Source organism: Populus nigra, chromosome 11, assembly GCF_951802175.1.
Source record: "Populus nigra chromosome 11, ddPopNigr1.1, whole genome shotgun sequence".
Lineage (NCBI taxonomy): Eukaryota > Viridiplantae > Streptophyta > Magnoliopsida > Malpighiales > Salicaceae > Populus > Populus nigra.
This window is the reverse complement of record NC_084862.1, coordinates 2,860,945-2,875,132: the sequence shown is the minus strand read 5'-3', so window position 1 is coordinate 2,875,132 and position 14,188 is coordinate 2,860,945. Positions and strand designations below refer to the sequence as shown.

Sequence of the window (14,188 nt, the reverse complement as noted above, 5' to 3'; positions counted from 1 at the left end):
AGTACAACACACGGCTTGAACCCTCTGCTGCGATGCATGAGAGACAATCCCCAGATTCAGGTTTTTATTTATATGAAGCAAGTAAATCATCTTTAAGCTATTGCTTTCGTTTTTAGCAATCATAAGCCAAGTACTCCACCAAGTTACCAACTAATCCAATAATTAAATAATTAAATATTCTTTGGAACGGAACAGAAGGTAATATTATATTTTAAAGTATTTTATTTTAAAATATATTAAAAAAATATTATTTTTTATTTTTTAAAATTTATTTTTGATATTGACACATCAAAATAATATAAAAATAAAAATAAAAATAAAAATAAAAATACAGTTGAATCACAATAAAAAAAACATATAAAGAGTCGGCATGGGCTCTCAAAACCGTTGAATATTTAAAGAAATATATTTGAAGCAAGAACAAATGACTACATGGGCTGCTGCTATAATTAAGGTATGTAAGAGGACAGCACATTAAAACAAGTTTCATGGTTAAATCATACTTTTATAAAGGAAAGAAAAAAACAAGGAAACTCATTTTATAAGCAATCAGTTCGACTAAGTGGCCCTGCCATTTCCTGCTTAGGACCCACCTCTAGCACGATATCAAAGGGGATGATACCTTCCGACCGAAGCTTCCATGTTTTTCCTGCATGTGCCCTTGCTAGCCACTAGATTTTTTCAAAAAAAAAAACACAAAACAATGTATTTAACCTCTTAAACATTGTTTTTATATTATTAATATAAATATTCAGCCTAGCTTCTACATTACCTTTACTAATTACTAGTTTCTTTTTTGTTTTTTGTGTTATGGGCAAGAGTATTATTATTATTATTATTTTAGTTTTTTAATTTAATATAGATATTCAAGTCAATTTGTGCATATCTCGATTAATTCCATGACTTTTAAAATTAATAATTATATAAGTTTTCAATGACTATCATATAAATAATTAAGGATTCAAATATGAGATCATATGATAAATAAATATTGAATGAAAAATATTTACTATAAAAATAAAAAGTTGTTTTGATTTTCTTTTAAATGAGGTATTTAATAAATTCGGACCGTGACCTCTTGTGAGTGTAATAACATCAAATCTAGGCAAGGCACCTATTAATATTTCAAGTTATCTTTAGGATTTTAGAACATTGATCACATCAAAATATCACAAGTCAGGTCACTCTCAGTTCCATCAACTTGTCCACTTCCGACCGACTTGGATCTGAACGTCAAACTCGAGTTAATTTGATGTGTACTAGCTAGTAGACATGAAAGAGAAGAAAGAGTGAGTGTGGTGAAACAGAGAGCACATGGGGATAGTTGATTTGGCAACATCATCATAATGTTGACTGTCGTATTAAGTAAAATAATTAATTTAATTAACAATTTTAATTTAAGTTGTTAAGTATAATTTATATTATTTTTTAATATATCTTTTTAAATTAAAATATTTTAAAATTAAAATTTAGATAGATTAATATTATTTTATATTTAACTTTTATTAAATAAATAGAAATGAGGTAATTCGAACTTGTGACTGCTTGATCATCAAAGTTTTAATATTACATTAAAAAATTAATTTAATTTAAAAATTTAATCTTGTTAAATAAAATTTTAAAATAAAATTTATATTATTTTTTAATAAAAAAAATATCAACCAGGATCTATCCATGTGGCTTTAGCCTCCTTATCGCATTCGGAACTGCTTAATTGACCTAGTGGATAAATTGATCATAATTAATTTATATAAATTAGTTGTAGTTAAGAGGAAAAAACCATTTGCGATCCAAATTGCTAGTTGAGTTCATGGGGCACCGGTGACTAGTGGCTATCACCTTGTGAGCAAGACTTTACAAGGGGACTAAAACATATGATTTGTGGGGTATGATTCGTGGAAATAGTTGAAAACTAAATTGATGCTGATGGAATTAATTATTGAGATACTCTATCATCCAGAACAAAATTATTAAACCGGCTTCTCGTATGATTTGATCTAAGATACGGGTTATAATTTGAATGAATTAATCTGAATTGATCTAATTAATTATTAAAATAATATTGTTTTGAAAGAATTTTTTTAAATTAAACCAAATCTTAATCAGATTGAATGTATCATAAGTTAATTAACTCGTCATGTTAATTAAATCAACTCTAAATTATTATTTTTTTAAACATGACTAGAAGTTGGACTGAGCTAACCAATCTCATATTGACCCACTAGGTCATGTGGGGTTTAATAAATGCGATCTACAATGATTTCAATTCAAAGGAGTGCTCTCAACCTAGTTTTGAGAAATTATTTTTGGTACTAGTATAAAAAATTTATATGAACTAGATTTTTTTTATGTTATTTTAGGCTTTTTGATCTCTGTTTTCAAACACTCTATAATTTTGGTTCAATTGACCCTAAACTTAAACCTAACCAAAGATAAAAAAAAAAAAAAAAGAAGAAGAGAGAAGATTTTGGCCCAACCAAACCCAGCACCTAGACCACTCTGTCTCGTCAATAAACAACCTCTTTTAAATTGTTGAAGGCTAATCTTTTCACTAGTAGTCATCCTTAAACTTAATTTTGCACCAGCTTACTTGCCCTGACCATCCTTTCTCTCAATTGTTTTCTCTAAGCTTGATTTTGTATTAACTTTTATAGTTTAACTACTCTTTTCATCAATAATGTACTCTCAAACACTAGTCTATCAACCAATGACAAAATAACACACCAACCAATAACTCAATTTTCTAGAAAAATATATATTCCTTATCGTTTCTTCTTCTCCACCAGGTAAACTTATATGGTCTTTAATATCAATAAATACAACAAGTCACCGTATAAAAAAGAGGGTTAAGATAGGTTCATTCAAGCATCCTTGACATTATGTATTACTCTCTTAAACTTTTTTTTTTATATATATATATATAATACATTTTATTTTCTAACAATTTAATCTAAGTATATTAACAAACATCAAAGCATTAAAAATAATATTAACAAAAGTTTACAACCTGAAATTAGAAACATGAAAGCACTAAATCTAAGTTAAGGACTATATTAACAAAATATAAGTATATTTATATCAACAAACATAACGCAATAAATCTAATAATTTTTAAAATTTGACAATGAAATCAGTACACACAATTAAAACCGTAAGAACTATAATAAAATAATAAAAAAAATTATAAGAGTGTTTTTGGAATAAAAAAAAAAAACTCCAAATTGACTATGGGCCATGTCCACGTGAATAGCAAGGAGATCGAGGGTCACAAAAGTGCACATTCTCCTAGTCTACACTCTACACAGTGAGAACAAACAGGGCCCGATCCTACAAAATACTTTTTTCTATCCCTCTAATAATAATTTATAGTTTTAGATATGATCTGACCCGGTGCAAGGCTTGAGTTCTAGATTTTGATCGAGTTATTAGATTTTGATTAGTTTTTTAAAATTAAAATGATATTATTTTAGTAAAAAAATTAAATAAAAGTCAACCGGTTTGCAATCGGATCTTGCCAGGTCACACTGAATTTTTTCTTCCCTTGTTTTTCCTTCAACCCGGTCCGGTTCTAGCCCTAGATTGGCCGGGTCTCAGGTCGACCCACTAGGCTGGACCGGATTTCAAAACTATAGTTTTAGATCTGGAAAAATATAAGTTATTTTAAATTTTAGCCTTCATGAGAAAATTTTTCTAATTTGACCCCTCAACAAACTCAATAAACATGTGGACACCAAGAATGATAGGTTTGATGGTAGAAAAGTGATTCAACTGGTGATTTCTCTTTCCTCACCTTTTACAAGTGACTTTTATCTCTTTTCTCAAAGTTAAGGACGGAAGAATAAATAAAATAAAATTTTGATTTAAAATAAAAATTATTATGAATTTGGTATGAGGCATATAATGTTTTTAAAATTTACTTTTCAATTATTTTTAACAGTAAAAAAAAACGCATATTGCCCGAAAGTAAAACGCTAATACTTGATTTCAATAGGTTGAAAAGTTGTATTTTTATTTGAGCTAGCAAACCCATGATTCATAATTAATTAACTCCCACAAGAAAACGATTAAAGCTCGAATGTTAAGGTAAGTCTTCAAGCAAAAATGCTAAAAATCTCCATGATTGATCTTAATTATTAAATCAAATAGTGGGACTTTTGTTTTCCGTTCTAAATCTTGATATCTGAAAGTTTATTGTATCTCGACTAATCTTCTAATCTTATCGAACCGAATTAGTGAGCAGTCCACCAAAGAGTACCAAATGGTGGGAGACAATCTGATCTTTTTCTAATGTATTCAAACATAAATATTCAGCTAATTATAAATAAAGGAAGCTGTTGAACACAAAGGCTCATGAGTTGTCACTTGTCCCCGATTGATCCATGCATGATATTTTAGCCTTTTGCATTTAATTCCCTCTCCCTTTCTGGTACGTCTCTATCTTTTTCTAAGGCATATGCATGCCGTTAAACTCCAAAACAGATGAATAGAATATAGTTGGCATCATGACTTTGTTAACAATAAAAAAACACAACCTAACTACCTAACCATGTCTTCAAAATGGACTTAATCGATCTATCGACACCACACCATGTTAGCGAGCTACTCCCTTTGTTCTCTGTCATCATTTATTGTCTTGTATTAAAAGAAGAAACCTATACTTTGTTGAGATATTAAATTCAGCTTATCTTCTATTGAACGGTTGAAGCATATATATATTTTTTTTATTTTTATTCGTGTATCCTCACATTTTTTTTAAAATGTAAGAATGGTTCTATTCGGAGTTTGTGGTTATCTTTTCCAATAAATACATTTTCTAAAGATCGAACTTGTATTCTTAAACTTATAGGGATATAACAGCACCTTAGCCGTTAGACCAATACTTTATTAATAATGGTTAGAGCATATATGATGGATAGTATTTGAGATTGCAATAATAATTATTTTTGATATTTTAATATTAACACGATTTAAAAAAATAAAAAAATACATTTTAATGGCAAAAATAACAACACTCCTACAAGTACTTGAAACACTTTCAATTTGGAATTAGAAATTACCAGCTAGTCAGGATAGTTTGTTAATTGTTATCATCTTCGTTTTTCGTGTCTTTCTTCTTCTTCTTCTTTCTCATTCTGTTCATCTTTATTTTTTTATCGACAAAAAACCTGTTTGATTGGACATCTTCTTTCATTATTTTTTTCTTATAAAATACTCAATAGAATGCTCGAATTATTAAGAGATCGTGCTGTCTAGAGTTGGGGGAATATGTTCCTATCCCTTATCCAATCTCTACTTAATCTTCGACCACTGCTTAATCTTCGACCACATGGATGTCAACTGAAATACCTTAAACCTACTCTATCACTGATTGAGGTTGTGTTTGATAATATAATAAAAAATGTTATTATGATAATATTTTTTAAAGAAAGGATGTGGAAGTGATTTTTTTTAATTTTGTTTTTATTTGATATTAACATTAAAATAATTAAAAAACACCTAAAAATTATATTGATATTATTTCATGCGGAAAATATTTAAAAAAGAAATTGAACTGTAAAAACAAACTTCTCTTAAATATTGTAGACTTAATGTTTATTTGAGACAACATTTTAACTAGAGTTTTGAAAAATCTTGAAATTTCTTTTTTGGTTCAAATTTTTTTTTTAGTTTTTAAAATTATTTTTAACATCCAAAATAAATTTAAAATAATATTAATTTAATATATTTTTAAAAAATAATATTTTACAAAACAACCGCTGCTATAGCAAGTAGCCCATTGACCTCGGTGCTCTAAATCTGACATTGTCACAACATATGTAGCCTCAAACCTAATCGGATCATGGCTTATCCCGATCCTCAAGTGCCTTGAAGATGTCATCTTGTCCTTGGTAGTCTAAAACCCAGATCAAAATTGACCCCACCCCCCGATTCTTGACTGCTTCAGACTTAGTCTGGCTCGAGCCCTGAGTGCCTTAAACCTAGGCGTCCCTGCTTGACTGGCGAGTGTTGCAGACCAAGTCTCTGCTCGATTCTCAAGTGCTTCGGACATGGTCCGCCCTGACTTCAGAACACTTCAAATCTCGTCCAAACTCTAGATGCCACAAGTGTGGCCCCAACCGACCACTAAACACCTTGGACTCGACCTCGACTTCACCTTCAGGTCTCAGACTTGTTTCTAGCTTGTGTAAGCACCCTAAGCCTGGCTTAACCCCAAGCATCTTGAACCAGATTCTAGCTTGATCCATGGATATCCCAGACTAGATCTTGGCTTGATCTCGAGTGTACTTGACTTGGTTCTGGTCTGTCTCTTGGGCTCGAGATTGGATTGTCCTTTTACATCACGAGTCTGACGTGTACTTGATACATACTCATTTGTTCAAGTCTCAAACCAAACATAACTCCTAAATCATAAGCTCATAAAATAAAAACTAGTTTCGGAAACTTCATAAGACAATTTATTTTTAATTGTCATTATTTGTTCCTAGTAATCCATGGAATATGTTTAGGCACAAAGTCTACTTTATTATAGTGGTAATTTTCTTCAAATATGAGGGTAGGGTTTGATATGATTTTACCTAGGAAACTTGGATATTTTTTGTTCTCAATGCATGCCTTAGTAGGCAGAAGTCGTGGAACTATATATTTCATTCCAAGAAAAAAAAACTTTATATAAGAAGAAGGCAGAGGATTAACTTAGTAAATAGATGTATTTTTCACGTTAGAAAAAATTATTATAATTCATACTTTGATTCAAATAACCTTTTTTAATATCCAAGCAGAGAGGGATTTAATCTCCATACATCAATAATAATCCAAGCTTGCATACCCTTGCTTGGATTAAAGGAAGGCGGCAACTCGTGGTTTACAACTCATTCAATGACCCTACAGAACTATTTTTCAAAACTCGTGGGGATAAAGAGTCCAAAACGAACTGGTTCGATAAAAAAAAAAAAACAATCAAACAAGAGCAGCAGGTCAGCAGTCCATTAAAGGCTATTTGTTCCCTTCCCTCGTTTTACACGTACGTGTTCTTTTATTTAAATTCCTTCCTCCACTCAATTATGAGCTCTTCCTATACAAATATGAAAAGCAATATTTTTGAAGAATATTTTTACTATTTAGTTTCTAAAAAAAGGTTCCGCTTTTCCGTCTGCCCACTTGCTATATAGATATATGCACTGATTGGCAAATTTGAGTGGGCAGTGCTAGCTAGTTTATTGAGAGCTTGAGTAAGATTCCAAAAGCTGCGAAAAGCAATCCTTATCCTGCTTTGTTAGGGTATATTGACGAAGGCAACGATGAACAGTGCTAAAAACTTTTGCCGTTCTTTGCTATCCACATGTGGATGATAATTTCAAAAAGTAAAATTAGTGATAATTTTAAGAATTAGCTTAACCGGTTAGTTTTTCAGCTTCTTTTTTAATAATAATAAGTTTGAGTATTTTTAGTGTCATTAAAATTTAACATAATCGTTAATTTTAAAATTTATAATGATTAGTTGATATGCGTCCAAACTAGTTCAATATTAATTAAAAAAAACTTTATTGATGACATATTTATACATAAATTGATAAATAAAAATGTAAGATTTGAATAAGCAACGTGTTCTTCTAATCAACTCTTTACCACTTGATAATAAGGTCCCTTGCTTTTGCGGGGTTTCTTGACTTGGAAAATCGGAAACCATAAATAATGTATAGTAAAAACTTTCAGAAAAATAATAAAAATTCTGAAACTCGGCCTAAAATCAGTTGTTAAGCCGATTTTTACTTTGCTCATGAAGTTTTTGGCAAACCAGATTTGGATCATAGCCATGAAATACAAACTTAAAGGCACCGCCATCATAATTTTGCTTAGTTTTACGGTGAAGACGTACCTTTTTCTAGTGGCGCCAGGGTTAGAATGTAAAATAATAATAATAATAAAAAACACTAAAATAAATAAATTAACGGGCTAAAAGAAAAGGGCAGTTTTTTAATGGAGTGAAATTGAATGGAAAAAAAAAGACTGCTTGTCATGATTACTAAGGAAAGGAAATGTTTATACGAAATTGTTGACATTTTTATAAAATTTGTCCAAAAGATTAAAGAAGTTTGCTCAATTTGCAATTCAATTCTTACCCATGATTTATATTATTACTGAAAATTAACACAATGTTTTGTATATTCTTGCCCCATTTTATTTTTAAAAAAATTCTTAAATCATCAAGGGATAATATATTTTTTTTTATTAACATGGGTGTTTATATTAGTTTGCGTACACTTTAACTAATCTCACAGGTCCTAAAGTTAATTTATGAGTTTCGAATTAGTGATTTCTAGATTATAAAATTTGAATTTAACTATTTGAGTTATATCTTTCAGGATTATCAAGAGAAAATGTTTAATTGCATAATAGTATAGATCTTGTCTCACAACATTTATGTTATACGTAGATATGATGATTATGGATACTAATGATAATTATGAATACTTAATTATTAATTATTAATTATTAAGGGATATTTTTTTAATATTTACATATTAAAACAATAAAAAATATTAAAAATATAATTACACCACGTTACCGAACATTCCAATAAGTCAACCCATTTTTACAGGCCGGGTTTCAAGAGTGTGTGCAAGACTGAAGGGCGGTCATTTCAGTTGGTCACTTCCTTGTTTTTACCAGGAGGAACAGAGATATCATAGATAGAACTACAAAATCCAGCAGTAGTTACAAAATCGTTTGGCCATCAAGTAGTCTTGGATACCGTGAGATCATCAGTGATGTCTAAATTAGGACAAAAGCTCGACAGATCTGACATTATAATTTAAAGAACAACTTTATAATTCCTGCAAGGCCAGCCTCCATGAAATGTGACATATACAAATATTATATACCTCTCTTCAGCTCTCAAAATGCATACAAGAAAGGAGGAGGCAATGAAAAAGTTCCCTTGAGTCACCTCCAAGAAAAGAAACTTTAATTACTTATTATAATTTATTTTTTTAACTGTATATATCTATATCAGTTTATATATATTTTAACTAATTTTTTAAAATTATAAAATTAACAATTATATAAATTTTTAGTATTTTAAAATTTATAGTATTTTAATTGATAATATCTAAAAAATAAATTTAAAACCTCGATTGAGTTACATTCCTCAAACGTATTTGATGGCATAGTAATTATTAAATTAAAAAAATTAAAATTTTTGAAATTCACCGGCAAAAGCAAACGTGCTCTTTTATCATATTATTTCAGAACCAAACTCATGATGATTCCTATTTTTCAAAGCTAAGGGGGGGTGTAATCATCCCCACATGCCACCGTAAAAAGAATCAATCCAAGATTTCTTATTTTTCTTATCAGAAGCCAAATAAATTAAAAAGAGTTTATAGTACACTGTGATACGTTCCATGTGAAACCCCCCCACTCTCTCTCGCCTTCTCATTACATTATAAAAAAACTCGTCTAGGACAACTTTTTCTTCACTCCTCGTCCATTTCTCTAGACAAATTTCTAAATATCGCAAAAGAAAACCCAGGATGGCTATCTTGCTCAAACCCGGCCTGTTTCTCTCGCTGTTTTTGTTGATATCTTCTTACCATACAGCAACAGAAGCTTCAAAAGTCGCCCAGAGCCTCAACTTCAACAGTACCTTCAGCAATGGTACCAGTAAAGCTAGAGAACTTGCCGGCAAGTGCAACTGGTTCAGAGGAAAATGGGTTTTTGATCCTAAATATCCTCTCTACGACTCAAATTGCCCCTTCATAGATCCACAGTTCAATTGTCAAAAGTATGGCAGACCTGATAGCTATTATCTCAAGTATCGGTGGCAACCTTTTGCATGTGACTTGCCCAGGTACCCTTGTTTTTTGCCCTCATGTTCAGGAAAAAGTGTATTTGTCTTTTCTTGGTATATATAAATATATATCATGTTAACAATTTCCAGGTTTAATGGGCTATATTTCTTGGAGAAATGGAGAGGGAAGAAGATTATGTTTGTAGGTGACTCGTTGAGTTTGAACCAGTGGACATCTTTAACGTGTTTGATTCATTCATGGGTACCAAATTCAAAGTATACACTGTTTAGGACAGATGTGCTATCTTCTCTTACATTTGAGGTAAGAATTTGAATTCCAGTTGTTGGCTACTTTAAATTCTTAACAATCATTACATTTAACCACTGCATGCACGTCCTGTCCTTTTCTCTATACCTTTTTTGAAGGTAAAGTTGTCGTGCTAGATGCTAAGCTTTGGTCTCCCTCTCTTCTTGTCTTTCTTTTGTGTTCTGGGCTGTTAGAGTGTGGAGTTTTGAGCATTAGAACGATTCTTTTTACAGGAATAGTTGTATATATGGTAACAAAAACCAATATAAAGATTTTCTTTATTATTTTCTGAAAATCAAAAGAGGGAAAGTTTTGGTGAACATAATTGGTAGATTTATTGTATTTTTTTTTAATTATTTTCCAGCCAATACTATTGCATGATATATTTAAGTACAACTCCTTGAGTTTTAACTTCTCTAATTCGTTTTAAAATAATATTTTGCTTGAAATTAAATTTAAATAATTTAATTTTAGAATTTTTACAAGTTTTTTATATTAGAATATCAAAATCATAAAAAAACAATAAAAAAACATTAATTTAATACTTTTTCAAGATAAAAATATTTTTAAAAAATAAAAACAAAAGACATGCTAAACATCCCCTAACTAATCAACAATTATCTTTCTTTCTTTTGAGTTGAGTAAAGCTCACTAATCAATTATTACTCCAACCAATCTACTCTAAACATGTTTTAATTAGCGACAATTACGGTCATAATCTCTGGCATGGGCGTCTGTCTCGACATGTTATTTTCTTCTGGAAAAATCGTTTGAAGTTCATACTAATTAATTAATGTGGACCTTATTTTAAAATCTAAATGGTGGCCTGAATTAGAAGGGCTAGTATAGTACACTTTGATATGTGTTAGCTACGAATTGACACTTTCAATTTAAGGACCACTTGAGGTATTAATCAAGCATCTCTATATAGTTCTTTGCTTATATGGCTTTTCTTCCAAGTTATAATTCTGCAATGTGACAAAATACTGGACCACCTTTTCTTTTATTGCATAAAAACATGCGATAGGCATATGATTCTCCATGTCCACAATTATTAAACCTCGGCCCAGTTTATAGACCGTGTTTTTTTTTTAAATAATTTTGATTAAATCTAGTTTAACTTGGCTGAACTGGCAGGTAAATGCATCACTGCTTTGAATTAAAAAAATTAAAATAATGTTATAATTTTTTAATTAATATTGATGAACTTAGATTAACTCATTTAACTTGCAATTTAAATTTTAAATTAAATTATGAATTAGATGATGCTTAATAATTTCGCTAATGTAATTTTATCGGGTTATTTTATCAACTAATTTTCAAGTTTTATACACACAGTATTAGAACGACCCATTCTCATATCCCTTTCAATTTCAGCTGTCAAACTCTGCCAAGATTTCCCAAACCCACTTTAAAATATCATTTCTTAATTTAAAATAATTGATATTAACCATTGTTTTGTCGAGCTCTAATCATATGTATACCTCTTTGTCTTAAGAAACGAAAAAGAAAAACAAGACAACATCTTCCAATAATTCATATTCTAAAAGTAATTAAATAAATAAAGTAGTTCACAGTATTAGTTTCACCAAACGTGCATGTGCATGGTCACATCCTGATCCTATGCGTTTTTGAGCAGGACTACGGAGTCAAGATACTGCTATATCGAACGACATACCTGGTAGATCTCGTCAATGACAAGGCAGGACGAGTATTGAAGCTTGATTCGATAAACAATGGCAACGCATGGCTAGGCATGGACATGTTGATCTTCAACACTTGGCATTGGTGGACCCATACTGGAAAATCTCAGCCGTAGGTCAACCTTACTTGTGATATTTTCATTTTGATCTTCATGGCTAATGCGTTTCTATGTTTTACAGATGGGATTATATCCAAGAAGGGGGTAAATTGTACAAAGATATGAACCGGCTAATTGCATTTTACAAGGGACTAACCACCTGGGCTAGATGGGTCAACCACAATGTTGATCCTTCTAAAACCAAAGTCTTCTTCCAGGACGTTTCTCCTACACATTATGTGTAAGCCTTTCTCCCCTCTGCCTTCCTAGTTCTTAGTTTTCATGACGGTGAATGGCATGGTTAATTCCTGTGCGTCATCAGGAAGAAACTATGTTTTCTTGTTATGAACAAGGTTTCCTCCGGCCCCTTCCGGGTCAGGAGACTAATCCTTAGCGTGGCTCGAGGGCGCGACGCATAGCGAGCACCACTACCATGCGAGAGGCCCGAAACCATGTTGATGTGATAATGTTCATGTTAATAGATTCATTGACGCGAGCCTTTTAGCGTGTCTTTCATCAATGTTATAGCATTTTAGTACCTCAGCAAATAATCTTACTTTATTGTTGTTGCAAAAATAGGGGCGGGGATTGGAATGAGCCATCAAAGTCATGCGCTGCTGAGACACAACCGTTCTTTGGAACAAGGTACCCAGCAGGAACACCGTTAGCTTGGGCTGTAGTTAACAAGGTTTTGAGCAGGATTAAGAAACCAGTCTACTTATTAGACGTGACCACACTTTCTCAGTACCGAAAAGATGCACATCCTTCGCATTACGGCGGCGACAATGGTGGCACAGATTGTAGCCACTGGTGTCTACCTGGATTGCCTGATACTTGGAACCAACTTCTATATGCAGCCCTCTTCGGTTGATTGTGCTTAAATGGCATTCATTATACATGGTACTGTAATTTAGTCATTTTTTTAGATGATCGATCATTGTTTCAATGATGGTACGTATAGGAGTTTATTCTTGTTTTTAGAGCTAGTGCCTGTTGGCAATAATGAGAGTTGTGATTCTTCAATTGTAAATTTAGATAATTGTGGCAATGAGATTGCCATGAAATGAAAGAAATACGCTCCAAATCAAAAGACCTATTGTTGAGATTGGAGATGATCTTTCAAAAGTGTTTAGTAACTTGAATGAAAACAGTAATAGCCATGTCCTACAAAGTTTTGTTGGATCAAAACTCATGCTATGTTTTTTAAACGTAAAAAGGCTTTCAGGTCTCAAGAAACTTTTTCATATTCTTATTAAACTAAAAAATACAATTGTTTTGAGAATTTTTTTAATTTTATAAGGATGAATCCCCCATATCTTCTATTTATCTTTATCAATACAATGTTTTTAACTAGAAGCATTGTTTCTGTTATTTTTTTAAAATAAAATTATAATTTTGAAAGTAAGTTAACAAAAAATATCAAAATACTATATATATTTATATTTTGTAGGATTAAATTAAAAGCTTAAAATTATCATAACTGTGATAAAACTATGCTCCAAATTGATTAAAGTATTTTAATAATAAAAAATAGATTTTAATTGAATTTTCATAAATAATTTATTATTTTTAGATTAAATACATAATAATTAAAAAAATATAATAATATTTAAAAATTATAGAGTAAAAAACTTTAGAGCGGAGCAGAAATATAAAGCTAGTAAAGGGCCAGGACGTGTAGCAGGCCGAGAAGCCCACTATTTAAATAAAGCACTCTTTCTATCGTTTGGGCTTAGTTAAAGGGTTTAAAATCTATACAACAAGTCTCGAGTTCGAATCAGAATCTATATTTTTTATAAAACTCTGGGATAGTTAAGATTTTAATCACTTACCTGAACCTAAAAAATACACTTTTTAAAAATAAAATTTTCTCAAAAAAAAAAAAAAATCTAGACGGACAGCCAAGCCCAATATCCTAAGGGCTTAAAATTAAATGAATCAACTAATTAACTGTGGCTTAATTAATTTAACCATTTCTATTAAAATTTGATCATGTTAATTTATTATTTTAGTTTTTATTATTAAAAAACAGAAGGTATTTTTTTAAGATGAAATTAAATTTACTCAACCACCTAATAAATAACTTAAAAATTAGAAAAACAAAACTTAAACCCAAAATGCGATAGGAGGGGAACTGATCTAAAGCTTGTAAGACCGAAGTGGGTCTTGATAGTCTCTGCTTACACACGTGGCAAAGAGAGATGCATCCATGTGTCATCTCCTCAAATGGCTAACCTAAGCCGTATCCTCTTACGTGTGCCATCCATCTTTTGTATAGCTGAGTCACCAT

General features: G+C 31.0%; 1 protein-coding gene across 1 annotated transcript; it reads left to right on the top strand.

Annotated features, from left to right (window-relative positions):
• Window positions 1-9,403: 9,403 nt before the first annotated feature.
• Window positions 9,404-13,086, top strand: LOC133668565 (protein trichome birefringence-like 39). The gene is made up of 5 exons (XM_062088493.1): window positions 9,404-9,850; window positions 9,941-10,112; window positions 11,737-11,912; window positions 11,981-12,139; window positions 12,478-13,086. The coding sequence occupies exons 1-5, from the start codon at window positions 9,534-9,536 to the stop codon at window positions 12,767-12,769; spliced, it is 1,116 nt and encodes a 371-aa protein (XP_061944477.1). The 5' UTR covers window positions 9,404-9,533; the 3' UTR covers window positions 12,770-13,086.
• The last annotated feature ends 1,102 nt before the right edge of the window (window positions 13,087-14,188 follow it).

What these genes read in the sequence shown, in the direction of transcription:
- LOC133668565 (XM_062088493.1), top strand. Translation starts at nt 9,534, where the DNA reads ATGGCTATCTTGCTCAAACCCGGCCTGTTTCTCTCGCTGTTTTTGTTG. An exon ending in TATCTTCTCTTACATTTGAG is followed by an intron (nt 10,113 to 11,736) that starts GTAAGAATTTGA and finishes GTTTTTGAGCAG; the next exon opens with GACTACGGAGTCAAGATACT. An exon ending in GTTTCTCCTACACATTATGT is followed by an intron (nt 12,140 to 12,477) that starts GTAAGCCTTTCT and finishes TTGCAAAAATAG; the next exon opens with GGGCGGGGATTGGAATGAGC.